The 27,417-nt window shown below is 67.6% G+C and overlaps 1 protein-coding gene across 3 annotated transcripts; it reads left to right on the top strand.

The window, feature by feature from the left end:
- The first annotated feature begins 1,363 nt into the window (after positions 1 to 1,363).
- B3GAT1 (beta-1,3-glucuronyltransferase 1) lies at positions 1,364 to 27,417 on the top strand. Of its 3 annotated transcripts, XR_008661863.1 has the most exons (8): positions 1,370 to 1,483; positions 16,626 to 16,721; positions 16,887 to 17,033; positions 21,905 to 22,413; positions 22,905 to 23,201; positions 23,915 to 24,015; positions 24,444 to 24,551; positions 24,990 to 27,417. XR_008661863.1 is itself a non-coding variant. In XM_055305407.1 (7 exons), exons 3-6 carry the CDS (start codon positions 16,922 to 16,924, stop codon positions 23,999 to 24,001), a joined length of 1,005 nt encoding a protein of 334 aa, XP_055161382.1. In that variant the 5' UTR covers positions 1,364 to 1,483; positions 16,626 to 16,738; positions 16,887 to 16,921; the 3' UTR covers positions 24,002 to 24,015; positions 24,990 to 27,417. The 3 variants fall into 3 exon arrangements, 2 of the variants coding, with proteins under 2 accessions (XP_055161382.1, XP_055161381.1); XM_055305407.1 differs by lacking the exon at positions 24,444 to 24,551 and having other exon boundaries at positions 1,364 to 1,483; positions 16,626 to 16,738; XM_055305406.1 differs by lacking the exon at positions 24,444 to 24,551.

Below are 27,417 nucleotides of genomic sequence, written 5' to 3'. Positions count from 1 at the left end.
GTCCCCAGACGCAGAATTAAGCATATTTTCTAATATGTGTGAGATGGTGCAGATGATGAGGCCCCTTCCTCAACTCAAGATCCTGACCAGAGTGGCTGGTTTTGAGGCCCGGCCCTGCCCCTGCAGCACCACATATGTTCAGGAGAGAGCAGGGCAGCGGCTGGGTGGTAACCAGGGCAGGGAAGGGTTAGGGGAGGCGACCCTGCATCTCAGCATCTGCCCTGGGCGGGCAGAGCCACGGTGCCTGCTCCTAGTACTTTGATTCATCAAAGGGAAGAGGGAAGAAGGCTGCACACCCTGTGGGACACTTTGAGCTTCTAAAGAACAATGACATCCTCTGGCTCTGCTTCCCCTGAGATCCCCACTTCCTCTGGGACCCCCACTTCCCCCAGGCCCCCACTTCCCCAGGACCCCTGCTTCCCCCAGGACCCCTGCTTCCCCCAGGCCCCCACTTCCCCAGGACCCCCACTTCCTCCAGGCCCCTCTGTTGCCCCCAGGCCCCCCTCCTCCCCCAGTCCCCGTCCCCCGGCCCTGCTCCAGGAGCTGGCCTCCCTGGGCTGTGACGAGCCCCGAGGGGCCCTGCCGGCAGGTGCCCGCGGCGAGGGCCAGCCGGGGGGTGCGGGTCCTGCAGGCGCCGGGAGCCTCCGCACACGCTCCGCCGCCCGCACACGCGCACGTGCCCGCGCAGGACTCCGGGGCCCCCCCCCAGCTCCCCGCCCCCCGCCCCCCGGCTTTGTCCTCGGAGCGTCCTGGGCGCCGAGGGGGGCACTCGGGGCGCCGCCCCCCCCCCCCCGCCCCAGCTGGCCGCCCTGCCGCGGAGCCCCGCCCCCGCCCGCCCGCCCGGAGACAATCACCCTTTGAGCGCGGCCGCGGGGCCGGGAGCAGCCGGCCGGGGCGGGGGGGCGGGGGCCGCGCTTTAACCCTCGGGGCCCGGGGCGGGGACGAGACCAACCCGCCCCCCCCCCCTCCGCCCTGCTTGGTAGCGCCCGGGGCCGTGCGGGTCCCGCCGGCTGCTCGCGCTCGGGGCGGGGGAGGGGAGCGGAGGGGAGCGGAGGGGAGGGGAGCGGAGGGGAGGGGAGGAGAGGGGGCGGGGCCCGCGCGGGGGGCGGGGGCGGGGCGGGGCCGCTGTCACCGCCGCCCGCACCCGCACCCGCACCCGCGCCCGCGCCGCCGCCGCCGCCGCCGCCGCCCAGGGACCCGCGCCGCCGCCTGCCGGCTCCGGCCCCGCGCCCGCGCCCCCCGCGCCCCCCACGCCCCGCGCCCCCCGCCCAGGCCCCGCCGCCCTCCGCGCCCCCCGCGCCCCCCGCGCCCCGCGCAGCCGGGCCGGGGCGGCTATGACGGGGCTCCCGGGGGCCCGGAGCCCGAGAGCGCCCGGGGCGGGAGGAGCGCGCGGCCCGGGGCAGCAGCCGAGGGGCTCGGGGCCCGGCGCGTAGGGGCCGCCGCCATGGACTGCGCCGGGGCCGCTCCGGACTCGCCGCCGCAGGTCAGTGCCCGCCCCCGCCCCCCGCGCCCCTGCACCCCCGCCCCCGCCCCTGCCCCCGCCCCCGCGGTGCCCAGGCCGTGGCCCCCGGGCGGGCGCGGGGCCGGGGACGGGGCCGGGGGCGGGGCGGGGGCGGCTGCGGAACACACCCCGCGGCCCTGCCCTGCGCCCGCCTGGGGACAGCTGGCCCCGCACCTGCCGGCCGCCCCGAGCCTCAGCAGGTGGTTCCGGGCGCGCGGGGAGCCTGGGGCAGCCCCCTGCACCCCGCGCCCCCCGCCCCGCGCCCCTGCACCCCGCGCCCCCCGCCCCGCGCCCCTGCACCCCGCCGGGCGCAGGCGGCTGAACTCCCCGGGCTGCCCGCCGCGCGGCCGCACAGGGTCCCCGGGACCCCGGAGCACCAGGACCAGGACCAGGGCCCGGGCCCCGCGGCACCCGAGGCCTCAGGCCTCCCGAGCCCAGCCGACAACTTGAGAAAGGGAAGCCAGGGGCGGGGGGCGGGGCTGGGGCAGGGTCAGAGGACGGGGGAGCCGCGGGACCCCGGCCGGAGAAGAGAAGGGAGGTGACGGCGAGCCCGAGCCAGACGCCCGCCCCTGACACCCCTGCCCGCCGCGGCCACAGAAGGCCCCACGGCCTCCACCCGGCCAGGCCGGGGCCTGGGACTCCCGGGACGAGTCCCCGCAGAAGCTGCGGCGGAGACTCCCGGACCTCCAGCCCCGGCCCGAAGGGGCCTCCGCGGGCACCTGCCGGCCCTGCGCCGGGCGCTCCACCTGCGGGGCTGGTCCGGGAGGCGCTGCGGGAGCCAGTTGGGCGCCGGGGAGCAGCCTCGCTTGGAGGCTCCGAGCGCTGGGAGGTCGGTGCTGCTGGGGCGGGGGGGGGGGGGGGGAAGCTCCGGCTTCCTGAGGTCCTGGGGCCGCGGGGGAGCATAGCTCCACGGGGTGATGCTCCGGGGTTTTCTAGGGTCTGCATGTCCCCCACCTCTGCCAACAGGGGCCGTCTCCCCCGAGCTTGCCTGACTGGCGACCAGGGTTGGCCTGCCTGGCCCGAACCACACAGCCCACTTCCCTCGTGCAGAGCAAAGAGCCTCCCCCAGACCCTGTAAGAGAGGGTCCCGTCTGCCCAGGCACCCCCAGCACCCCCAGAGGGTCTGGGGACCATGCCATCTGCCTTGCGCCTCTCGGTGGGAGCGGGAAGGCCTGCCAGGGCTCACGGCTCGGGGAGGGGCACGGAACTTGGGGCCCACTCTGTACCTGACCCTGGGTGCCGGGCAGCCACTCTGTTCTCAGGCGCTTGGAAGCTCGGGTGGACCGGACTGAGTGTGTGCAGGGAGGTCGCGCGTGGGCAGGCAGGGCAGGTGCACCTGAAGCCTGGGGCAGGCAAATCCCAGGATGGGACAGGACCAGGGTGTGCAGCAGCCACCCGGCTCCCCAGGAAGGCACCATGAGGGCAGAGGTACCCCAGGTCTCTGGCCCGGAGCTCCCCACCACAGTCCCTGAGCACTGGGGGCCAGGCCGGCCGTGCTGGCTCCGAGGCACAGGGGGAGGCAGGCCGGAGCCCTGCAGGCATGAGAAGTGCAGGCAGCCGGCGAGTGGGAGTCGAGGGCTGGAGGACTGGGGTGCTGGCTGAGCCTGGCCCAGGGGGAGGAAGGGGAGAGCTGCCTGAGGCCGCCGCCTCCTGACCCTGGAGGAGAAGCGAGGCAGAGCCTGCAGCCGGCAGGGGAGCCAGCCCGAGACAGCAGACAAAGACAGAGGAGCTCGCCCACAGCCCACAGGACGACGGGGCGGGGGCAGCGGCACAGCTCCAGCTGGCCCAGCGGTGCTGTGGGGCCAGCGCAGGGCCCTCCCGAGCGCCCCGGGGTCGGCAGTCACCCACCAGGGCAGGGGCTCCTCAGGGAGTCTGCTTCCCTGGCTCTGAGCAATGCGGGGGAGGGTTCAGAGGGAGGCCCGAAGGCCAAAGAGGGCTGGCTGGTGGGCCAGGGGTCTTGGGAGGACCTTCTTGCCCAACCCCAGTCCTGAGGGCCTCCCGCATCTCCTGGCCCCTGCCCCAGGGCCCTTGCTGGTCCTGGGATGCCGTGGGGTGGGGAAGGGTGTGGACTCTGGGGAGAAGGAACAGAGAACCCTCCTTGGAGACCCTGCCGAAGAGCCTCGGGGCCACGGGAGTGGTGCAGTGCACAGTGCCGCGCTCAGCCAGGCCTGGGGGCCCAGCTCTGTTCCCTGCAGGACCAGCTGAGTGGACTTTGGGAAAAGTCGAGCCCTCTAGGCTCCAGTTTCCTAACGACCCTAAACTCAAGAGGCCGCCCCTCACCTGGCTGTTCTAGGGGATGTGCTAGGCGAATGCTCATTTACGTCCTTATTTCCCCCATCGTCTTCCAGGATCCGGATGGCTCTAGAATTTGGAGTAGCCATTCTGTGCCGTCCCTGGAAGCCATCACTCTGGGGTGCTTACAGCCCCCCTGTCCCCCACGCCACCCCAGCTGGCCGTGCCCCTGCTGCAAGGACATGCTCAGGCCTCCTTGGAGCAGCAGCAACAGCGGTGTTTCCGCGTCTAATCAGTGGTCAGTGTAGGCGTTCCAGCTCCTCAGCCCATGTGGGCCTGAAGCGACTGAAGCGACTCGCGCGAGCTCTAGCTCCGTGACCTCTTGTCATCCCCGCTGAAAGACGGCAAGGTACACGGACATCACTCAAAGTTCCTTTCACTTCCGCAGACGTTGACTGAGCACCTACTGTGTTCCAGGCTCTGGGCCAGTGCTGGGAACATAAGGCATCAAATAATCCCAAATCAGGAGTTTTTATTTAGCCTTTGGAAAGGGTTATGTGGGTTGCTTTTTTTTTTTTTTTTTGCAGCTACAGCAAATTTACTTTTCTAATGAGGTTCAGCTCCAGCCAATATGAAAATGAGTCTGTGTTCACTGTGCACACCAGCTGACAGCAGGGCGGGCAGCCTCCCAGCCAAATGCCTGGCAGGGATTAGGGCTTCGCCACCAACAGGCCCAAAAGTGGAGGGTCTCTGCGGATCCCCAGGAGTTGGCTCGTGTTGGTGTAAAGCTTGCCACGGGGCTGTGTAGGTTCAGCAGGTACTAGGGCCACGGGCTGGGCTTCTGTCTCCTTGTTTGTGGGAACTATGAGCCGTTGCCATCCCTTTGTGGGGGAAGAAGGCTGGCGGGAGCAGAGACACGGCGGCGTGGCGCTGGGCACCTGCGGTGGAGGGTGGGACGCGGCCCCGGCTTGGGGCCGCCCTCCGCGACCCGTGCCTGTGGCTGAGCTGAGCCCTGTCACATCTCCCCATGCGGCTTCCTTCCCTGCGAGGCAGCTGGGCGCTGTGGCCTCCGAGGCTGTGCATCTCCATAGGCTCAAGACCCTAGGCTGCCCGTTTGACCGTCGCCCAGAGCCCAGGAGATGTCGGGCGGGCTCCCCCCACCCCCACCCCGCGCTGGACGGTCTCTGGTCTCTCTCCACGTTTCAGGAGCTCAGTCTGCACATGCAGTAGTGGCCACAGCGTCAGTGTCCCCGAACTACAGCAAGTCCTTCTAAAGCGCCGTTCTGGACTCGCCGCCGCTGGTTGAGCCTCGGGCTCGGAGCACGGACACTGGAGCCTGCCTGGCTACGATCACACGTGGCTCTGCTTCTTGGTGGTTGTGTGGCCTTGGGACGGGACTTGACCTGTGCCTCGGGCTTCTCGTCTCTAGGGTGGGGCTGATACTGGGAGGTATAAGGGGAGAATGAGTCCGTACAGTTCATCGTGAGGACCATGCGGAGCAAGTGCTTTGCCTACCAATTCCTGTTCCTCGATGTAACCTGAACGCTGAGCAGCTGTGCGCGGGCCGCTGCAGGGGCCAGGCCGGCGGTCATGAGCTCGGGCCCTTGCTCCCGTGCCTGGCTCCTCACCTGCGGAGGAACGGTGGCCGGAGAATAACCCCTGCACCACTCGGCTGCCGAGGGGCAGCGAGATGAGGACTGTGTCCTCCTTTGCCCGTGACACGTCCCAACAAAGAGGGGCTCACGTTTCCGGAAGTGGATATGACTTAAATTCTCTTTTTATCGCAACCGAAAAACATCCCGAAGCCCCCACCCCCATAAGTTTAAAATAAAAGGGGCGAATGTGGTCCTAGCTGCCTCCGGCATCTTGTTGGGCAGGGATGGAGCGGGCTTAAGGGGCTCTTGCCTGGGCCCCCCCACCCGGTCCCCAGGGAAGGAGCCAGGAGACAGCTGCCGGAGCTCAGCAGCCTGAGGAGCCAGGAGGGAGGGGGCTTGGTAGACAGGACAGAGACCCGGGACTAGGATGACAGGGCCTCGCAGGACCTCGCCTTCCTCATCTAAGTAGGAGCGTGAGCCAGGTGACCTGTCGGGGAGCTGGGTCGGGTAGCAAGGGTTCACCGCGGGTCGCCACGGCCTGTTGGGTGAACACCGAGGAGCCTGCCCACAGGGCTCTGCACGGCGCATGGATTCGGTGACGCCGGGCTGCTCCGTCTTTTCAGAGATAAGGAAACCGATGCCCAGAGAGGTTCCAGGCTTACCTCGGGTCTCTCGGCACGGTCGGGCCTCGTCCTAGACCACGATGTATGCGTCGCTGCTCCCTCTACTCCCTCCCGTCCACCCACCTGTCCCTGGGGAAGGACGACGAGCACCCCAGGGCAGCGGAGCGGCCTCAGCCAGGCAGGGTAGAGGCTGACACCGAGGCCCAAGGCCCCCTCCTCACGGCTGGGACAAGGCTCCTGTCCCCTCCCCTGACAATGGGCTCAAAGGACCAAGCTAAACTGTCTCTGGCCCAACCCCAGGGGGTGTCAGGGCCCCAGGCCACGGGCAGCACACTGAAAACACATATGAGACTTCAGTTAAGGCAGTGGACCCCTAACCTGCTCCACTGGAGCCTCTCGTGCAGTTGTCCTTTTCCATCCATTTCTGAACCTCGGCCGAAGTGTTCCTAGCCTGAGCCGTCACCTGCTGGTCCTAACGTCCTCTGGCCCTCATGGCCGCCTCTCTGGGGCCCCGCGTCCGGCAGTCCCCGGGCATGGCGGGCAACACAGCGGGCTGCCCTGTGCGAGCGTGCCTGAGCGCACAGCTCCTCTCGCTCACCCCTGGCCCCACGCCGACCCTCCAGGCAGGTGCAGTGGCAGCCCTGCTGGGACTAAGGCAGGGCCACGTCTGGCCCCGCAGATCGCCGCCTCACTGGGCGGGGGTGCTGTCGGGGGTGTGTCGCTGGCACAAGTGACCACAGCCCGGGACGACCAGCGCCGTGGGCGCCCTGGGGCACAGCTCGCGGCGTACAGCTTGCCAGCCCCATGGCTTCCAGGGCTCCGGGCACGATTCGCTCCTGCGCGTGGCCGTCGGGCTCCGCAGCGTCACCTGGCAAACTGGGCAGACCGGGAACTGCCCCCGGGCGGCCGCTCTGCACCCCGCCCCCCTCCACCCCACGCAGCTGCCCTGCGTCCGAGTCTGGCAGCTGTGGGCACCCCACGTGATGTGAGGCACGGCGGCTGTCCTCTTGGCATGGTGACCCTGGTTCCCCCGGGTCGCGGCAGGGCCCAGGACCCCTGCCTCCTGGCTGGATGACGTCCCGCTGCAGGCGGGCGCTGCGCTCGGCATGCCCAACCGCCGCGGGGAGGGCACCCCTGCTGATGGCCAGCTCTCAGCCCTGGGGGCGCGGGGCGAGCATTGCAGAGGGTCGGCGGGACCCGGGCTGACGGTGGGGGCCGCACAGGGCAGGCCCGGCCATCCCCCCAGCCCACCCTCGCTCTGCTGGGGCTCCTGAATCTGTAGGAGGAGCAAGGAAGGCAGTGCCGTCCCGAGAGAGCTGCACAGAGGGGACGCCGGGCACCTGTGCCAAGGGCGAGAACAAGGGGAACCCCAGAGCATCCAGGGCTCAGCCCCACCCGAGGCCCGAGGCTGGGCCTCCCCCGCGTGGCCCGTCCGCTGCCTCCAGGCACCTGCTCCTCACCCTGCGGGGTGCCCGCTCTCCGGGGGCTCCGGCCTCGGCACAGCCTCAGCCTCATGGGGAGGAACCTGCTGGAAGAGCTGCCCCAGGAGGAGGGCTGGGCTGCCTGTGCCCTTGTCCTGCAGGCACGCGGATTCAGCTGGACCTTGAGACCAGGTGGTGGCGGCAGTGCTGGTGGTCACAGTTCCTGCTTTGCTTTGCCTACGGTCGTAGAACAGACTGTGCGCAGGCCCCACGCTGCATGGCTTCCGTGGGCCCCCTCACGGGATCCCAAAAAGAGCCCCAGCAAGAGTTACGGATAAGGAAACTGAGTCACAGGGGTACGGGTGCAGCTGCTGTGCCGTGCCCAGGCCTGGACCCTGTGGGAGCATCCCAGGGTAAGTACGGCCCGCTGCGCCCAGAGGAAGCCGCAGCCCAGGAGCTGGAGACCAGCGTGAACACCAGCAAGTGCCCCGACGGTTACAGTGCGGGACCTGCACCGTGTGGACGCTGCGCGCTCGGGCCTGGGGGGAGCTGGGCCGGGGAAGGCGCCAGGGCAGGAAGGGCAGGCCGCGGGTGCCGAGCTCAGGACGGACCCACCTGGTTGGTACCCTCACTCAGATCTGCAGAGACATCAGCACCAGGGGAAACTGAGGCAGAGCGGCCCGAACGGCACACGGGCAGGAAGGACCGTAGTTCGGGGACAGATCAGCATTGGCTGCCCGCACGCTCCCCAGCCTCACCCGCAGTCTGAGGGGCTCCGCGTGGCCGCCCTGCCCATTGTCGCCGTGACTCTCGGTCGTGGGGCCAGGCCCCCAGGTCAGCTGGCCTGCTTGGCTCCGGTCCCCAGGCCCTGGTCAGGTGCGCCGCCTGCGCCTCTGCAGGGGTCGAGCGTGTGCCGGGTCAGTCCCTGCGACCTGGTCCCAGCTCCGTGCTCTGGGCCCCCTGCAGCCGCTGCATGGCGCCCACGCAGCCCGTCCCCGGGCCTCCCCTGGAGCCGGGGGCCAGAGGTGACGGCTCTGCCCTCCCAGTGACCAGATCCGCGGGTGCTAGGGGGTCAGCGCTCTGGGTCCGGGACTGAGCTGTGGCCTCAGGCTCAGCAGGAGCCGGCCGCCCGGCCAGGGAGGGTGGGACTCGGCTCCGCCAACCACCGTCGGTCTAGCCACCGCGCGCCTGCTTGCCTTGCCCTGCTGCCCTCGTGTCAGGACCCGCCGAGCCCCCCACTGCTGCTCCGCTCGCCTCCAGTCAGGTGGGGTCTGTGGGTCCTGACCCTGGGCCGTGCTCCCTGGAGGCGGCCCCTCCGCACGGCCTGGGCTGCCCCGGACGTCTCCAGCGGGCCCTGCGCCCGGCGGACCCGGAGAGGCTGAGGAGCATTTTGCTGGAACCACGGGAGGGGTCCGAGGCAGGCCTGGTGTGGCCCTGACCTGCGCGGGGGTGAGGGTGCGCGGGGCCGGGAGGTCCGCAGTCGGGCGGCGAGGACGCTGCAGACTGGGAGGGCGCGGGCGGCCCCAGCTCCAGGCCGATGCTCGGCCCCGGGCGGACCTGCGACGGACAAGTCGGCCAGCAGGTGCAGCGGGAGCCCCCAGGGACGTTCGGGTGGTGGAGGCGGGGACGGGGGCGGGGGGCGGGGGCGGGCGTCGTGGGATCAAGGGGTGTGGTTGGGAATCAAAGAGGCATGGCAGGTGTCGCGGGGCGTGGCGGGGCTCAAGGGGTGTGGCAGGTGGAGTGTGGGAGTCAAGGGGTGTGCCCGGCGGGCAAGGGGATGTGGAGGAAGGTCAAGGAGGGCGTGACTGGGGCCAAGGAGGCGTGGCCTGTTTCGGGGGCGTGGCCAGGGCCGAGGGGGTGTGACTGGCGTCAAGGAGGGGTGGAGGGCAGTCAAGGGGCGTGGCAGGTGCCAGGGAGGCGTGGTCAGGGTCAAGGCGTTGTGGCGGGGTCACGAGGCAAGTCCGAGTCGTGGGGCGTGATTGGCGGTCGAGGGGGTGTGGACGGAGGTCAAGGGGGCAGGCTGGGGCCGAGGGGGCGTGGCCGGGGTGACGGGCGTGTCCAGAGTCAATGAGGCGAGTCGGGTTCGAGGAGGCGTGGTCTGCCGGGGGCGTGGTCTGCCGAGGGGCGTGGCCGGGCTCTGGGCCGAGGCGGAGAAGCGCGGCTGCAGGTGCAAGCGGGGGAGACGCTGAGGCGCGGCGCTGGCTTTGCTCCCAGGGCCCGGGGCGACCCCGCGGGCGGCCTGCGTGGTTATGGGCAGCTCCCTCCGGATGCAGCGGAGGGGGAGGCGCGGGCTCTGGCGACACCCCGGTGGGCAGCAGGCACACGGGACCGGCGGGGGGCGGGGGGCCGTGGGCGGCCGCAGGGCACGGAGCCTGGAACGCCGCGCTCAGCAAGCTGCGGTCAGCAGGACACACAAAGGTCTGAGTGTGCGCGGCCGGCGGGTGCAGGGGCCAGCAGTGGGCTGGAATCTGAGGAAGCACCGGCCCGGCCTGGCGGAGCCGAGACCAGAGCGGACCCGGTGGAGGCACATGTCCCCCGCAGGGGACCCCGCCCGCCGGCCCGAGGACGGGGATGAGGCCGGGCCGGGCGGGCGAGGCAGGCGGGAGGGGCAGGGCACCGAACCTGCGTCGTCGGGGGCAAGGGCGCAATGGAAGATGTGGACAGTGAAGGAGACACAGCGGTGCCACCGGGGAGGGGAAACTGAGGCTGCAGACGTCACAGGTTCGTGTCGGTGCCCCACCGGATCAGGCCCTGCCGCCTCCTCCGCGAAGTCCAGGGCAGGGACCTGGAGGGCAGGAAGGATGGGCAGGCCCACCTCGGCCCTTCCAGGGCTGCAGGGTTGGCGCTCGCGGCAGCTGCTCCTGTCAGCACCTGCCCCACTTTTTATACTGATTTGGCCTAATCACCCGGACTGTTAGGGTGGGAAGCACTGTTTTTATTCCCATCTCATAGATGGGAAAGGCAAGGCCCAGAGAGGTTACGTCGCTCACCTACATCACACGGCACAGGACGAGGGGCCCTGGTTTGTGCCCAGGGCTTCGGGATCCAGGGCACAGGCTCTCTGCTGCTTCACTGTCCAAATGCCGCTCTCTGGGCAGGGGAGGGCAGAGGAGGGTGGAGGGTGCAGGGGAGGGCAGGGGGGCAGTGGAGGAGCGCAGAGGAGGGCAAAGCAGGGCAGGGCGTGCAGGGGAGGGCAGGAGGAGGACAGAAGGGAGGTGACAGCTGTGACTACGGCCAGACCCTGCCGTCACCATCAGGAGCCGAGGGTCAGGTGTTTGGGGCGCGTCTCTAAGGTCCCGTGACCCCCAAGTCCTGCTGTTCCTCCCCGGTGGGCAAGGCCCTGCTTGTCAGCAGCACACGTGGCAGAGGGTGGGCCGGCCGAGGTGTCAGGTAGGACTCGGTGCTATCGGCAGGTTGGCCCTGAGTGCTCCTGGCTGTCTGGGTGGACAAAGCGGCCACACTCGAGGACCCGCGTGGTGGGAGAGCTGGGGCAGGCCCTGGGGGCCGGCGGATGGCAGCCGCGGGGAGGGCACCCCCAGGCAGGGCAGCCCCCCGACAGCAGCCCCCCCACAGCAGCCCCCAGACACCAAGGAGCAGGGGACTTCGGGCTGCAGGCCCTTTGCAGGGATGACTCTCCATCCCATAAAATCCAGGCGGGCGGCTCAGTGCTCCCCCCATGCAGACGACCTCCCCCCCAGACGTCTTGCATGCCCAGGCCCCCCATGGTCACCCCGGCACCCTCCGCCCCAAGCTCTGCATGGTGAGCCTCGTGGGCCTGCAGGGCCACTGCCCAGCTCTGCACAACCCTTGGGAGCCCCGGTCCCTCACCTACCTGCCTCCCTGCCTCCCCAGCCGCCACCGCCTCCCTGCTGTCCCCACTGTCTGTGTGCCTGGCCCGGCCGAGGTGGGGCCACCCGGGAGGAGCACTGGGCAGCCCCAGAAGCAGTGGCATTTGGCCGTTTCCCACCTGCAGGCCCCGGGGCAAGTGGATGCCTCTGCCTGAAACCACGGGGACAGGATTCCAGGGCCTTCGTGGGACCCGCGGTCCCGTCCCTGTCTGTAAACCCCGCTGTGAAGCAGCACGGACTCGGCCTCGCAGAAGGCCCTCGCGGCCCAGCCCAGTGCTCTCCTCTGCCGAGTCGTGAACCCGCTGGAATCCAAAGGCTGTTGCAGAAAAACCCAAACCAAAGGGGCTACCTAAAACCCCGCATCTGTGAGTGCGTCTGCTGCGGCTGTTTGGAAGAACACCAAGCCCAGGCGCCCATGACACCAAGCCCGGGTACGGGTGACACCAAGGCCCGGCGGAGCGCAGCCTCCCCGGCCGCAGCCCTCGTTGGTGTGCGGCCCCCGTGCGGAGCCAGGTGGTGCATGGTGCGCTTGGCCGCCGTCCCCGGCAGTACCCAGGAGCCAGGCAGCGGGGCTGGGCCCCCAGGTGGGGGCTGACCTCCCAGGCCGGGGCCCTCCGTCAGTGCGGCACGCCAGAATCTGGGCACCGGGGCCCTTCCTGGGGCCCAGCCCACCCACCAGAGGGCAGGCCAGGGGCAGGCACCTGGGCTGCAGGGCCAGGACGCAAGGACTCTTCCTGTGGCACGGAAAGTGCATGGGTGTGGGGAGCACCCCGGGTCCCTGGCCGCGACCTGGGTGGGGGGGCTGTGCCCATGGCCCCCCGAGACCTGGGGCCGATGTGCGATGCTTCTCACTCGGTTCCCGCGGGGGTGACATGGGCCGGGTTTCCCTGCCCGCCCTCGGGCTGCTGAGGCGGCGGGCACCTGGCTGTTGGGGTGGGGGGCTGGCCACTGCACCCAGTGGCCCACAGGGCCCTCCTCATGTCTTCTGAGGTCGTGGGGGCAACAGGAGGATGAAGGGGAGCGGGGCCTGGGCAGTGTGGTTCTGATGACCCTCGCCCCACACATGTCCTGGGGGACAGCGGGGAGTAGGCAAAGCCTGTGTGCCCCCCCACGCCCCCCCCCGTACCCGCCCCGGAGCTGGTGGCTGCATGCAGAGGCTGGTTGGGGTGGAGAGCGAGGGTGGGCGAGGTGGGTGAGGTCAGGGTCCACCGGCCGGGGGCTGGCCCGGAGCCTTGGCTACGCGGGCCTAGCTAACCCTGGATCCCACGAGGAGTCCTGCGGGGCCGGGACAAGGCCTATGCTCCCCTGCAGGATGAGCGCGGTCTGGGTACAGGGGCCAGCATCCCTCCCACCGGCTTCCCTTAAAGTGTCCCCTGTTCCTGCATCCTGCCACCGCGCCCCTAGGTCACACCCCGGGTCGCCGGCTGCCCCCTGGAGCTGGGAGCCCTGCGCGAGGACACCCGTCCATGTGGCGGCTCAGATGGGGCCTATCCCTCCATGCACAGCGCAAGCCGGTCTGGCCCCGGTGGCCCCGGCACGTCCTTGCCCACCCGCTTGCTTGCCAACGGCCGCCTGCGCGAGCGCGACGCTGGGCCTCCACCCCTCCGGGCCCGCAGACCATGAGCCACAGGCTTGTTCGGCGTGGGCTGGCTCCCGCGTGTTCGCCTCGCACTCGGCACCCGTCAAGGGCTGCGCTGGGAGTCCCGTGGGGAACAATGCGGGGCTTCTGTGAAAACTAGGATGCCGGCTCCCAACAGACCTCTACCTTGAGTCAACAGAGAAAGCTGTCGAAATTAGGTGAAAACGGGTGGGAAAAGTAAAGATTCTTCAAGGATCTGGCACCGAAGGGCTGGCCAGGTGTCCTTGGGGGCCTGGACCACATCAGAGATCCGCGCCGGAGGCCGCGGGGGCACGGAGGACACCGGGCTGTCCCCCTGAGGAGAGCCGGGACCGAGCGCAAGGGCTGTGCGTCGGGGGAGCCGCCGTGTGCGCCGTGGTCGGGGGAGGCGTCCCTGTTGAGCTCTTTGTTTTTGTTTTTTTGAGATTTATTTATTTATTCATGAGACAGAGAGAGAGAGAGAGAGGGAGAGAGAGAGAGGCAGAGACCCAGGCAGAGGGAGCAGCGGGCACCCTGCAGGGAGCCCGACGTGGGACTCGATCCTGGGCCCCCTGGGGTCACGCCCTGGGCTGAGGACAGACGCTGGACCCCAGAGCCCCGGTACGCCCCCACATGGAGCTCTCGGCTCCTTAAAAGGCACTTGTCAGGCTGACGCGTGTTGCGCAGCGCCGTGTGCAGGACGCTGCCAGGTTCCCCGGGCGACCAGCCCCGCTGGGAACGTGGCTCCATCATCCTGCAGAGGCCCCTGGCCCGCGGGTTCTGCGCTTGTGTGCGGGGACCTCCATCGGCCACACGTGCGCGGTGCTGAGTGGCTCCCAGACCCTGGGAGGCTTCCCCACCCCCCGCCCCGGCTCCGGGGTGCCGGGAGGAAGCCTGCGGCCTCGGGGGGAGCGCGGCCCCGGAGCTCCCCAGGCGCCCACCTGGCGCGCTGGCTCTGACCTGTCGCTGCAGGGGAATCAGCCGTGTGTCGTGGACTCAGGCGCTGAGGAGGCCCCAGGCGAGCTCTGCAGCCTCAGAGAAGCCCCGGCGCCTTCGGACGACCCGTCCAGCTCGGCCCCGGCCTGGCGTCTCCTGGGCTGCCTGTCCCTGCCCTGGGCTCGGGCACCTACATCTGGACCCGGGGGCCCCTGGCTCCCACACAGTGCCCGAGACTCCCCAGAACCCAGCGGGCCAGTCCTGACCGAGCTCCACGCAGACAGACGTGCGGCTGTGGCGTCCCGCCCCAGTGCCCACCTGACCCCCTGCACCATCACGGAGCCCTAAATGTTGCCAGGTCAGGCGGCCAAGGCAGTGCCTTTGCAGCGGGCCAGGGCCCCGACCCAGACTGCACGGTTCCAGGTGACATTGGGGGCCGCAGAGGGTGGGCCTGGGCCCCGGTGAAGGCGACGCTATCCCCACCGGCAGGCTGTCGAGGCCACGGCCACCCGTCTCCACAGTGCTCTGCGCCCCGGCCGGGTGACCGCCTGCTCATCCCCACATCCCTGGCCACACTGCCGTCATCTGTGTCCAGTGGACGGAGGCCTCCGAGCGCGCGGGAGGCTAGAGGGGCCTCCGGTGTGCACTGACCGTGGAGGCCGCCATAGACGCGAGTGACGAGGACCAGGCGGGGAGGCCCGGGCCCCGCGACCCCAGCCGGCCTCCTCCCGGCCTTGCCTCCCCCACCCGGGCCACCTCTGCGGGGTCCCCGTGCTCCAGCGGGCTGGCGGCCGGGTAGCGGGAGTGGGGGCCCCACAGCACAGGGCACGAGCCAAGGCTGCGCCCAGGTGAGCACCCCTGCGGATGCGGGGCTGGGCGAGGCTCCGGGCCCCCCTGCCCCAGTCCCTCCCCGCGCACCTGCCCCGCCGCCGTAGGCTCCCTCGAGGCGGGGCCTCTCCGTGCGCGCCCCGACTGCCTGCTGATTAGCTCCACAATTCTGCTCCGGTGCTTGTAATAGGCTCCATTAAAGTTATGGGGGTTTCAAGCCGTAATGGCTTCCACAGTAATTAATGCACAACTAGGTTTATTGCTGAGTTTATTTTTAGAGCTTTTCTCCCTCATCCCCTCCTCCCTCCCCCTTCATAGCTGTTTTGGCCAAAAACACGAGGTGGGATCAGTCTGCACAGGGCCCCCGCACCCTGGCCTGCATCCTCCTCTCCCAGAACCTGCCTCCTGCTCTGGCCGCCAAGACGCTGCCGCAGCCCCACAGTGGAGGTGGCTTCTGTGCAGAAGGGGGGCTCCGGGGCAGCCCTGGGCTGGAGGCTGCGTGTAGACCTGTGCTCACCCTGCACCCGGGGCAGGTTCCAGGCTCGGGGACCTGCTGACAGCAGAGCACAAGGGCCAGGACTCACGTCTGGCTCCTCTGTGACCTGACCTTGGACAATCACTGGTGCCCGCTGGCCTCCATGACCCCCTTGTGAAGTGCAGTTACGGCGGCACCTGTGGCTGCAGGTGTCACGAGCATCGAGTGGGATGTGCTGTCACTTGTGGACGCCACCAGGTGCTGCATAACAGCTGGTTCTTGCCGAGGCAGCCCGAGCAGACACGTGGGGGGGGGGGGCGACAGGTGCCAGAGGCGGGAGGCTGGGGACCAGAGGCCGCTCCACGTCCTCAAGCCTGGCACAGAGAACCACACGCTTCTCCTGGGAGGGGGCCTGGGCTCCGAGGCCTGCAGAGGCCGTGATGGGGGCACAACTCGGACCCCCAAATCCTTGTCCTTGCTCTGTGCGTGTCGTGTGCCGCCGCCTGTGACGGGCAAGCCTGGTGGGCCTTCCACGCCCCTGAGGAGGGCAGGCGGCCGGCGGGACGTACGGGCTGCCCCGGAAACCCCACACGGTACTGGGAGGCAGACCTGTCCTTCCCTGAGGCGACAAAACTTGGAGAGATGAGTGGGGGCGGGACGGAGGTTCTTGGCTCCTGACCCCTGGCAGGGATGAGGAGCCTACGCTCTGCTGGCCACGGGCCTCTCCGAGGCCACCTGTGCACACAGCTGGGCCGGGCTGGCATGTGCCCCCCCCCCGCCGCTGGGCTCCCAGCGTACACGAGGCCCAGCACAGAAGGGAAGGAGGGCAGGCGACAGGGTGGCACAGATTCCGCGGTAGCCGTGAGGGCGGTGCGCTGCTCACCTGGTCACGCAGGACAGCACGGCCAGCCGACGGCGGTGCCGGACCCTCCGCACAACCGACAAGATGTGCAGGCAGGCCTGCCCGCTGGCCGAGGGTCTCCCGGGCCCCCTGTCGTTGCCGCGCGGGCTGCAGCCTGGGGATGCGCAGCCCCGCAGGCACCTCTTCTCCGCCGATGCCGGAGCCAAGGGAAGAGCCGTGCTGCGTTTGGGCCCAGGGCTTGTCCCCAGTACCTCCCGGCGGCCGCACCGGGTACCGCGGCTGGGGGAAAGCGTCGCTCGAGCATGCATGGGTACGCGTGTGCACATCCCGTGGCCTCCGCGGGCCTTAGCGAGCTTCTCCTGGAAGCCGAGTGCAGCGAGTACCACCCCCCCCCCCCGCCCCCGACTGCGGAGCACGCTGAGGCAGAGTGGCCGGAGCTCGCGAAGGGCACAGGGCTCGGCGGCGGCGCTGGGGCTGAGCACGAGACGCGTGGGTCCACAGGCCGTGCCCTCAGCTTCTGGGCCCCGCTGAGCCGTGGAAGCGGGCCGCGCCACGTCTCCACGCCTGAGGGCACCGGGCCTGGGTCACTCCTTAGAGAAGCGCTGGCGCAGGCTTCAGGGGACGATGGCGCCGAGCCCTGCCAGGCCCTACTGGGCACCAGCCCCGCCCCCAGGTCTCTGGCCATCCCGTCCTGCTCTCTCTTGCAGGTGTCCACTTCGCAGGGCTCCTGAGCACGCCCTGGCACAGCCACCCCTTCCCGCTCTCCGGCCTGGCCAGACCCTGCAAACCTGCTTCCGCAATGGGTGGGTTGTGAGCGCTGGTAAGACCTGCTAGCCAACATTCAGCTTCTCTGCTCTCCTCGCGCCTGGCCCGCCCGGCCCATTCCTGTTCTTTTCTCCCCTGTGCTTGCCACTGTCTGCTGCTGTCGCCCCCGGGGCCACCCTTCTCCTGACCTTGCCGCCGCTCAGGTAACGAGGAGCTGTGGGCCCAGCCAGCCTTGGAGATGCCGAAGAGACGGGACATCCTTGCGATTGTCCTCATCGTGCTGCCCTGGACGCTGCTGGTCACCGTGTGGCACCAGAGCACCATCGCGCCTCTGCTCACCACGCACAAGGGTGAGCCCCTGACCGCTCCACAGTAAGAAGGAGGGCAGCCAACACCGGTGGGGCCGCACTTCCGCTGACTAGGCAGCTGGGGGAGCCGGAGGATGTGCCAGGCCACAGAGCTTACCTTCTGAGGGTCTCGGTCCCTCCGGAAGTCTGATGAATGCCACCTACACACGCATGCGCAGAGACACGCATACAGACACGCATGCATACACACGTGCAAGACACATAAACACACGCATGTGCACAGACATGCACATGCACACACATGCACAGACACACATGCACAGAGACGCACATGCACAGACAGACGCATCCATAGACACACGCATGTGCAGAGACACACATGCACGGACACGTGCATCCATAGACACACGCATGCAGACACATGCAAGATGCACATGCACACAGGCACACATGCACACAGGTGCACAGATTCATGCAGAGAGACACATGCACAGACGTGCATTTACAGACACACACCTGCAGAGATACACATGCACACACATGCACACACATGCACATGTGCAGACACACATGCAGAGACACATATGCACATTCACATGCACAGACACACACATGCATAGACACACACGTGCGCAGATACACACATGCAGAAACAGACATGCGCATCCACAGACACACATGCAGAGAGACACACATGCACAGAATGCGCATCCACAAACGCATGCATGCACAGAGACACATATGCACAGATATGCGCATGTGCACACGCGTGCACACATGCACAGACACACGTATGCACATAGACACACATCCACACACGCATGCATAGACACATGCATGCACAGACACACCCACAGGTCTGCATGCAGTCTCAGGATGTGTAAGGACTGGTTGCTCTCAGCTGTGGGTAGTGAAGGATGGATGGGCGGAGTTTCGGGCCTGTGTTTTAAACCACTCCAGGAGACCGTACCGTTTGCCCCTTTTTTCCTGCTCAGGCAGGAGACCCCGATCTAGTCCTACCTTGTGAAATAGGCCTGGATAGAGGAAAAGTCCCACGAAGTACTCATGGATGAACAGGCTGGAACCAGCCTCTCCTGGCCTTGAGTGCAGAGCTTTCCCCTCCCAGGGGCCTTTCCTGCTCCACCGGGCTCCCTGTTCCCTGGCCCCTTCCACGTGCCCCACATCTAGCCTGCCCCGCATTCCTTGGTCTCTCCCTGACGCTCTTCTTCCCTCCCGTGTACTCCGTGCCCTACACTTAATACTAAGGCAGCAAGTCTCCTACTGAAACGTGCAGCATCTTACATGGGGAGCAGGATAAAATATGAAAGCAGCAGGCCCATCCCGGAGTCTGGGGCAGGGCCTGTAAATCCACGTGTAACTCAGAACCCTGAGTGATCTGGATGCCGGTAGTAGCCAGAATCAATCTGAAGCCAGGCTGCTCCACAGTCGTGCGGTGGGCCCTGCTCCACCCCAGCAGTTCCTGGAGCTTCCATGAGGAAGACTTTCCAGGCTAAGGATCATAGAATTCCCACTGCCCACTGCTGGGCACCTAGAGCCTCTCCCGACCTTGATCCTCCAGCATCTCTCTTTGGTGCTCTTCATTTTGGAATGGCAAACCTGCCACCACGTCATCCCAGAGGGCTCGCTACCATCTACACAGTGGCTTAGTGTCATGTGCATTCCGGTCTTGGCAGAGCTCTGGGGGCAGAGGTTCAGAATGCTTTGCTAAGCACGGACACTGATGCCTGAGGACAGGGAGCTGGCATCTGTCCCCTCAGACTGTGCTAAGGGGCTGGATGAAAGCTGCAATGAAATAATTTCCGGGTGGCCGGGAGTCCTTTGTGACCCAGAGGTTACAGAAGCCCTGCAGCCAGCACAAGGGCTGAGTTCACATTGTGGCCAGGTCACATGCATGGAGAGCCAGACCAGGGCCCAGCCCCACCTGTTTGGGAGGATTTGAATGTTAGAAAGGTGGGGAGGATGGCTCTGAATCCTCCTTCCCAGGCCTCAGTTTCACTGACTGCAAGATAAATAAACCCAAAAAATACCTCGGTCAGAATCCCCATCACCCATCTCTCTTTCTTCAACTTCGTGCTGCTTTCCCAGTTTGACCCCAAACCCCTCCAAAATGTTACCTTTTCCCAAGAGGGGCTGAGCCGGTCTTCCTACGTGTGTGCACTCACACCCCAGGGGGCATGGTGTCCCCGGCCCGGGTGCTCCTTAGCCATCACTATAGGTCTTCTTGTGCCATTGGCCTGTGTGACTCTCTAAGAGCCCAGAGCTGGTCTTCTGGGTTCACCGTACCTCCTCCCAGAGCCCGGGGACATGCCTCCGACGAGCACCTCATACAAGCACCGCATAACACCCCATCCGCTAGGGACAGTGATGGGAAGGAGGGGAGGGGACACAAGGGCCGATCCTGAGCATCCCCCCTGGGACCAGGCTTCGATGCAATTGCAAGAATGCTTATTTCACCCCTGCTCAGCTGCACGAAGCTGGGCACACGTAGGGCTGGCACCCGTCCTCCCTGTATGCGCGGAAGTGACAGCAGCCTGCCTAGCAGGCCTAGCGGCGTTCGGAGGCCTTTCATACACTGACTCGTTGATCCCTGAGGTGCTATAGAGGTAGCAGGTGCTGGTCTCCACTGCTTATTGCGGCTGCTGACATCGAGGCACCGGGAGCTAAGTAACATGCTCAAGGGCAATAGTCAGGGACCGAGTGGACAGGGTCTGCGCCCAGGCATTGGGATCTCCAGGTATGTCCTGACTGTTCCCACCTCCTCCTGAGAGGCTGTAAGAGCAGGGGGGCCACACAGTGGTTCAGACAGAAAGCCCCGACCCGGAGAGGAGGAGCTCATTAAAAACAACAGTACCGGGATCCCTGGGTGGCGCAGCGGTTTAGCGCCTGCCTTTGGCCCAGGGCGTGATCCTGGAGTCCCGGGATCGAATCCCACGTCGGGGTCCCAGCATGGAGCCTGCTTCTCCCTCTGCCTGTGTCTCTGCCTCTCTCTCTCTCACACTGTGTGCCTATCATAAATAAATAAAATAAAATTAAATTAAAAAAAAAAAACAAAAAAACAAAAAAAAAACAACAGTACCAGTGGCCCTGACTTCTCCTCTTGACAGAACTTGCTTCACTAATGAGGAAAATGTCCAGGATCTAAGAAAAAACTTGGTCAATAGAGCTGCCCCAGCTGCACAGGCTGCCTTCCAGAAGGAATAGGCCCCCCAGCCTGTGAGTGTTGCAGCAGAGGCTGGGCTCTGCGAGGTTTCGCCCACTGCCCCTCGCGGTGTCCTTGGGGGCGATGCGGAGACACTAGCTGGACTCTGCACCCTAGGTCAGCGGTTCGCCAGCCCTTGGGGGGCTGAGCGAGTGCCCCACAAGTACAGGGCGGGAGCGAACATCAAAGCCGGAGAACTGCTCCTTTAGTGTGGGCTAGGATTTAAAAACGGCTAAAAGCACAAACGATCACGGATTCAGGATTCCAAATTGTCCTGCCAGCCCCCGGCAGGGTCCTGGAAGCAGATGTGGTGGTGGAGTATGAGATGCTGCACCGCTACTCCTAAGACCAGGAGGCGGGGACCGTCTTGAGTAGGGACTTGCGGGGAATGGGGTTGAGCCGGCCTCGGCCTCGATGGGGCCCAGCGCGCCGAGGCCCGGGAAGCGTCCACACCACCGTGGGCAGCGCCACCGGGCCATGCAGGCCCCTCGGGCTGCCGGCTCTGGCCAGGAGGGCCCCGGGGTGGGAGGCGGCAGGGCACTTGGCCATGTGGAGCCCAGCACTCGAGGAAGGGGAAGCCCGCCCTGGCACATGGCCCGCCGCGCCCCAAGCGCTCGCAGCCGGCGGAGGAGAGGGTGGGAGGCGATTCCTGTGTCATTCGGGACTCGGACCCGGAGATGCCCGCAGCATTCCAGGGACGCGGCCTTCTCCGTTAGCTCTAGATAGTTCCAGAGAGTTCTAGAAGCCAGAGCCCGCGGGGTTCCGAGGACGGTCCTGGGGGAGGGAGGAGCGCAGGCCAGGATCCTGTTGAGGGGGGGTGGGGGCGTGGCGGGGACAGGGCGGGGCTTGGGGACGGGGGGGGGGCCGGTTTGAATGGGGCGGGGCCAGGGGTGTGGATGTGGGCGGGGCCCGGGGCACAGCCGGTTGCATATGGGGCTGGGGTGTGGACGGTATCAGGCCCGGGGTGTGGACGGGGGATGGGCTGGGGCCGGGGCCAGGGCAGGGCGGGTTGTGAATGGGGCAGGGCCAGGACGGGGTGTGGACGTGGGCGGAGGGGGTGTGGATGGGGCGGGACTTGGGGGCGAGGCCGGTTTGAATGGAGCGGGGGCCGGGGGTGGGGTGGATGTGGGCGGGGCTGGGGCGGGGCCAGTTGCGAATGGGGCGGGGCCAGGACGGGGTGTGGACATGGGCGGAGTGGGGGGGTGGATGAGGTGGGACTTTGGGGCGGGGCCGGTTTGAGTGGGGCACGGCCACTGGCGAGGTGTGGGTGAGGGCGGGGCCAGGGGCGACGTGTGGGCGGGGCGTGGCCACTGAGCAGGTGTGGGTGGGGCCGGGGTGTGGGCGGGGCAGGTTGTGGGCGGGGCGGGTGGTGAACGGGGGTGGGCGGGGCCGGGGCGGGGTGGGTTGTGGCCGGGGGCGGGGCCCGGGGCGAGGTGTGGGCGGGGCCGGGGGGGTCAGGGTGTGGGAGGGCCCAGGGGCGGGTTCCGGTTGTGGGCGGGGCGGGTTGTGAACGGGGGCGGGGCCAGGGGCAGGTGTGGGCGGGGCCTGTTTGAATGGGGCGGGGCCGGGGTGTGGACAGGGGTGGGGCCAGTCCCGGGTCAGGGCCAGGGCCAGAGTCGGGGCCGGGGCCAGGGCCGGGCGGGGCGGCCTCCCGGGCGGCCCGGCCCCACTCGGCGTGTCCCCCACCCCGCAGATGACGGCAGGGACCCCCGGCGCGAGGCGGCCCCGGGCGCCGACCCCAGGGAGTACTGCATGTCGGACCGCGACATCGTGGAGGTGGTGCGCACGGAGTACGTGTACACGCGGCCGCCGCCCTGGTCGGACACGCTGCCCACCATCCACGTGGTGACGCCCACCTACAGCCGCCCGGTGCAGAAGGCCGAGCTCACGCGCATGGCCAACACGCTGCTGCACGTGCCCAACCTGCACTGGCTGGTGGTGGAGGACGCGCCGCGCCGGACCCCGCTCACCGCGCGCCTGCTGCGCGACACGGGCCTCAACTACACGCACCTGCACGTGGAGACGCCCCGCAACTACAAGCTGCGCGGCGACGCCCGCGACCCGCGCATCCCGCGGGGCACCATGCAGCGCAACCTGGCCCTGCGCTGGCTGCGCGAGACCTTCCCGCGCAACTCGAGCCAGCCCGGCGTCGTGTACTTCGCCGACGACGACAACACCTACAGCCTGGAGCTCTTCGAGGAGGTGGGCCGGGGGTGCCTGGGGGGGCCCTGGGGCGGGCGCCGCGTGGGACGGGGCCAGCCGGGGTCGGTGGAGACTACAGGCCACCGGGGAAGGGACAAGGGACGGGAAAAGCCCGCAGGCTTCAGGGGTCGCCCCCCGCGGTGCAGCCCTCAGACCGCAGCGGTGGCCTCGCAGCTCCTGTCCCAGCGCGGCCGCCAGGGGGTCCCACGACGTGGACCGGGCTGCCCTTGGGGCTTGGGGGTCATGGGAGCCCGGGGAGGGAGGGGTCCCCCCAGACTCCACACTGGGAGGCTAGGCCTTGCAGCAGGGCAGGAAGCTGAGGTCGGGTGGAGGAGCCTTTCCCTGGGTGAAGCAGGCTGCGGCTGTCCCCGCGGGGAGAGCGTCTGCAGCCCCTGCAGTGGCTCCGGGTCAGCTCAGTCCCCTCCTCCGGGGCCGGGCACCTCTCCCCATCGGCAGCCCCAGGTGTCCTGACTCCGCGTCCCTTCCCGTAGATGCGCAGCACCAGGAGGGTGTCTGTGTGGCCCGTCGCCTTCGTTGGTGGCCTTCGCTACGAGGCGCCGCGGGTCAATGGCGCCGGGAAGGTGGTCGGCTGGAAGACGGTGTTCGACCCGCACCGACCCTTCGCCATCGACATGGCTGGATTTGCCGTCAACCTGCGGCTCATCCTGCAGCGCAGCCAGGCCTACTTCAAGCTGCGCGGCGTCAAAGGCGGCTACCAGGAAAGCAGCCTCCTCCGAGAACTTGTCACCCTCAATGACCTGGAGCCCAAGGCAGCCAACTGCACCAAGGTAAACCCTCCGCGGCACCAGGCACGCTCCCCCCAGCCCCCTGCCGCCCTGCAGAGCACAGCAGAGGGCGCAGAGCCCAGCACAGCCCCGCGAGGGGCCAGCCTGGAGCTGAGCCCACGCAGGCAGGTTGTCCCCTCGGCCATCACCCGGGCATCAAGCGGGGAAACGAGGGTGGCAGTCATGGGGGGGGGGGGGCTAAGGGTGCATTCCTTCCCAGACCTGGAAACACCTGGGCTCTGGGACCACCCTGCAGACATGCGTGTGCACGTACATCCGTGCACGTGCCTGCCTGGTGCATGCACACACGCATCACACACACACACGCCGACATGCACACCACGTCCAGCTTGGACTTCTTCAGCGACAGCCTGGACTGTCGCTTAGCTGAGCTTCCTGTAGAAGTTTCTCCCTCTCTAGAGGAACCTATCAAGAAACGGGGGGGGGGGGGGAGAAAAGTGAGAGGAGATCCTGGGGCTGACCCATGTATTTTCTGTAGTTACACACTTTTTGTTTCCAGCAGATATTTGGGATGTATCGTGTGTACAAACGGCAGGTGGGGGGGGGCAGTCGGTAGAAATAAAGAACAGTGGAGAAAATCTCGATGATCGAGGGCAGAACAGGAGGAGAAGTGCTTGCAGAGGAGGAGGAGGGATCAGGGTGGCAGGCCGGGGTCGGGGCCTGCCCCAGGTTGTTCCGTGTCTCTGCACACACAGATCCTGGTCTGGCACACGCGGACGGAGAAGCCGGTGCTGGTGAATGAGGGGAAGAAAGGCTTCACCGACCCCACTGTGGAGATCTGAGCCCCAGGACACGGGTACGGCAGGGACGCGGGCAAACCACCCTCTCGTGTTAACTGAGTGGGGGGGGGGGACAGGGAAAGGGGGCAAGCATGAACGGGGCATAGCCCAAGTCCCCTTCCCACTGCCCCCGGAGCACACCTTCCCGTACACAGCTGCGGCCCTCTGCCACCAGCGCCTCTGGCGGCCTCTGAATGGGGCCTCGTGACGACCCTATCACTATGGTCACCTGGGTGGTGACTCTGGTCCCAGGCAAGGCAAGGCTGTGGAGACTTGCTCCCAGGCTCCGCCCTCCCTGTGGGTCCTCGCTGCTGCGAGGGGCCGGCACTCGCTGCAGGGGAAGGGGGCTCGTGGTGGGGACGGCCCCAGAGCCCAGCGCAGTGGCCAGCGGGGAACGGCTCACCTCCGACCTCGCGCTCTGGGCCTCCGCTGCTTGATCCGCCAGGTGCGTTGCTGGGGCGCGGCCACGATCTTGGGCACCCGTCCAGTCTTCCCTGCAGAAGTGTTGCTCTTTGTATTTGGTTCCTCAAGACGTCCACCGACGCGGGCCGCGGTTCGTCTCTCTCCGTTCAAGCGCTAGAGGAACGGCGCCCAGAGAAGCTGGTGGCGGGGCCGGAGCCCGATGGTCCCCGTCGCGAGTTGTCCGCGGGCTTCGCTAGGATCTCCCCACGGGGGGGGGGGGGCGGGCTCAGATGGCGGGGCGCACGCCATCCCCGAGTCATGTTCTGGCTTCGGGATCACGCCTGCCCTGCCCACCCGCAGGGCCCACAGGGTGTCCATGGCCTGTTCCGTGGCCTGTTCGGGCCCCGAGCCGAGGTCCAGCTTGAGCGGTGCCGCTGCAGCCATCCCCGCCCTCACCTGGTCACTGGGAGGCCCTGCCCGCCTCCCAGGCAGGGGCCCCGGGACCCCAGGGTGCACTCTGCACAGGGCCCACCATGGGCCGGGTGGCCGCCGCTGCTGCCCCCACCACGTCCCTCCTCTCCCCGCACAGGAGCCTCCTCCTCGCACCGTTCCTGGCCGTCCATCGTCTCCCGTGGCTGATGGTCCCTCCGAGGCAACCTCCTGAGGAAGCACCATCACCCTCCTCCTCCGGGGGCTGCAGAGCGCGCCCAGCCTGCTCCAGGACACGGGACGGAGGAGCTAAAGCACAGACCCCAGACCTGTTGTTCTCTTCCCTGCGGTTGACCGGCCCCACCGCTAGCCCAGAGGGCCAGCCCCAGCCCGAGCTCCCTGCGCGACGGGGCCTGCGGGCAGGTACGGGGGCCCCGGCCCTGGGGTGAGGCCAGGCTGGACAGGTGAGAAGCCCCCAGCTGTCCGGGGCAGTATGGCCTTCCCCGCCCGCTCCTGGGGCCCAGCATGACGCCCAGGCCACCTGCCGGGGAGCACTGGGAACACCCGGGCAGAGCTGCCCCTGAGGAGCCAGGCCTCTCTGGCTTCCCCCTGGCTCCTGCCTCCAGAGAAGGCTGTCTTGACCCCCACGGGCGACCGTCCTGCTGCAGGGCCCCTGAGCCTCCCGCCGCGCTGGGGGGGACGTCCCTGTGGTGGCCCCGCGCCTCGCACCTGCTCCCAGCCACACAGGGTGGGGGGCCCTGGAGCCAGCACGGGGCCCGACCTGGACTGAGACCGTGCGGCCCGTGGACACTCGGCCTTCCCCTTGCCCTGGCCCGGCAGGCAGGAGCCCTCTGTGTGGAGGCCTAGAGGCCTGGGGGGGCTGAGTGAGCCGGGGCCACTCCGTGCTTCCTCCTGCCCCTGCTGGGGTGCTGGGGGGCGGGCTGTGGCTTCAGGGGATCCGTGCAAACGGGCGAGGGCACTTGGACCCTGAGGGGGCGCTGTTGTGCAAATCATGCCCTCTTACGGCTCCGAGGCCGCGCGGCCTGCGCCCCCCGCCCCCCAGGAACAGTGTGCGCTGCTCCCCGGACCACAGCCCTCTGCTGAAAGCTGGAAGCACAATTTTCCACAATTTTCCTTTCCAAGTCAAGAAAAAGGAACAGCCTGAGCCAACCCAAGAGGTGTTTATTTTTTAACGCTAACAGCCCCCCCTCTGTGCACATCCCGAGACCGGTGCCCCCGCCCGCAGCCCCTTCCGGGGGGCGTCCCCAGCCCACCAGTCAGAAGGGGCACTGGCTGCCGAGTGGGAAGTGGATTCAGGGCCCCGCAGCGTCCGCGATCACCCCGCTGGGCCCCGCCGGGCTCCGCCGGGCAGGACGTTGCCAGCAGGTCCCCGGGCCGCTCGGAGCCGGGGTGACGGGCGGGAGGACGGGGGTGCACGACCCGCGATGAATCCACCCAGGCACAGCACTGCCTCACTCACCGACACCGCCCTGAGCGCTCAGGGCAGCCTGGCTGGTCGTAGGCCACCTTCTTAGCCAAAAACCCAGGGCTCGTTTTTCAGGAAATTGATAATGAACAGCAAAAGGGGATTACTCTCTCTGTTTTTTGTTTTTTGGGTTTTTTTTTTTTTTTTTGGCGGATCCTATTTCCGTTCTTTTCACCTAATAGCCTCTCGTAGCTGCATGTGTATTTATTTATAATTATAACCCTGGTGGACTGCAGCTTTCATCTTTGTCGGGAGCGAGTTTGTTCCAAATCAGAGCTGGGTCGTGACCACAGTGTTTGGCAAACCTGGTCTGTCCCTGCTCTGCACCACAGAGGAGCGGGGCCGGGGGCTCGGAGCCCCGAGAACGGAGCCTGGGGAGACGGCAGGGCCCATGCAGCTGCGCCATCTGGTCTGTTTTAATTTAACTGTATTTAATTTGTTTCCAAAATTAAAAGTCAAACATGGTTTTTAACAGCCCTAACCCTCCGCAGCCCGGCCTTTATTCTCGCAGCCTGCCTTCACCTCCCCCGGCACCTGTCCGGCAGGCGCTACCCTCGGAATCCGCACCAAGCGGTCAGGGCACACAGCACCGTCTTCCTGGAGCTTCCCTCCCGGGAAACGAGCCGAACCCCCGTATTCCAGGTGTGGTCTGGGCCGGGAGAAGCAGGCGGCCAGGTGGGGGGTGAGCGCAGCTCGGGGTCTACCCCTCCTGCACACGGGGTCGGAGCCCCCGACAGCATCAGGACCAGCGGGAAGGCCAGCGCACCTGCCACCGATGGGGGGACGCCGCAGGGGGTCCAGGCCGGAGCTTTGGCTTCTCCCCAGGGGAGAGGGAACTGGAGCCGCGGGAGGGCCTACAGCTGAGGGCCACCAGGATGTACGCGGCTGTAGAGGCGCCGGTGCCCCCCTGCGCCGACCGCCAACAGAGGCCAGGCCAGGCCAGGGAGGCTCCGGCCACCATCTAGGCAGCAGGTGACGGGGAGTCAGAAGAGCAGACCCCGGGGCCGAGACAACCGCTCGGGCGAGGCCCAGCCAGGAGACCCCCCGCCTCCGGGGAGACGGACTACACGGCGGGAGAGCCAGCGGCCCAAACGACCCTGAG

Source organism: Nyctereutes procyonoides, unplaced genomic scaffold, assembly GCF_905146905.1.
Source record: "Nyctereutes procyonoides isolate TBG_1078 unplaced genomic scaffold, NYPRO_anot_genome, whole genome shotgun sequence".
Taxonomy (NCBI): Eukaryota; Metazoa; Chordata; class Mammalia; order Carnivora; family Canidae; genus Nyctereutes; species Nyctereutes procyonoides.
Note: the sequence above shows the minus strand (reverse complement) of the source record. Positions and strands in the feature narration are given on the sequence as shown.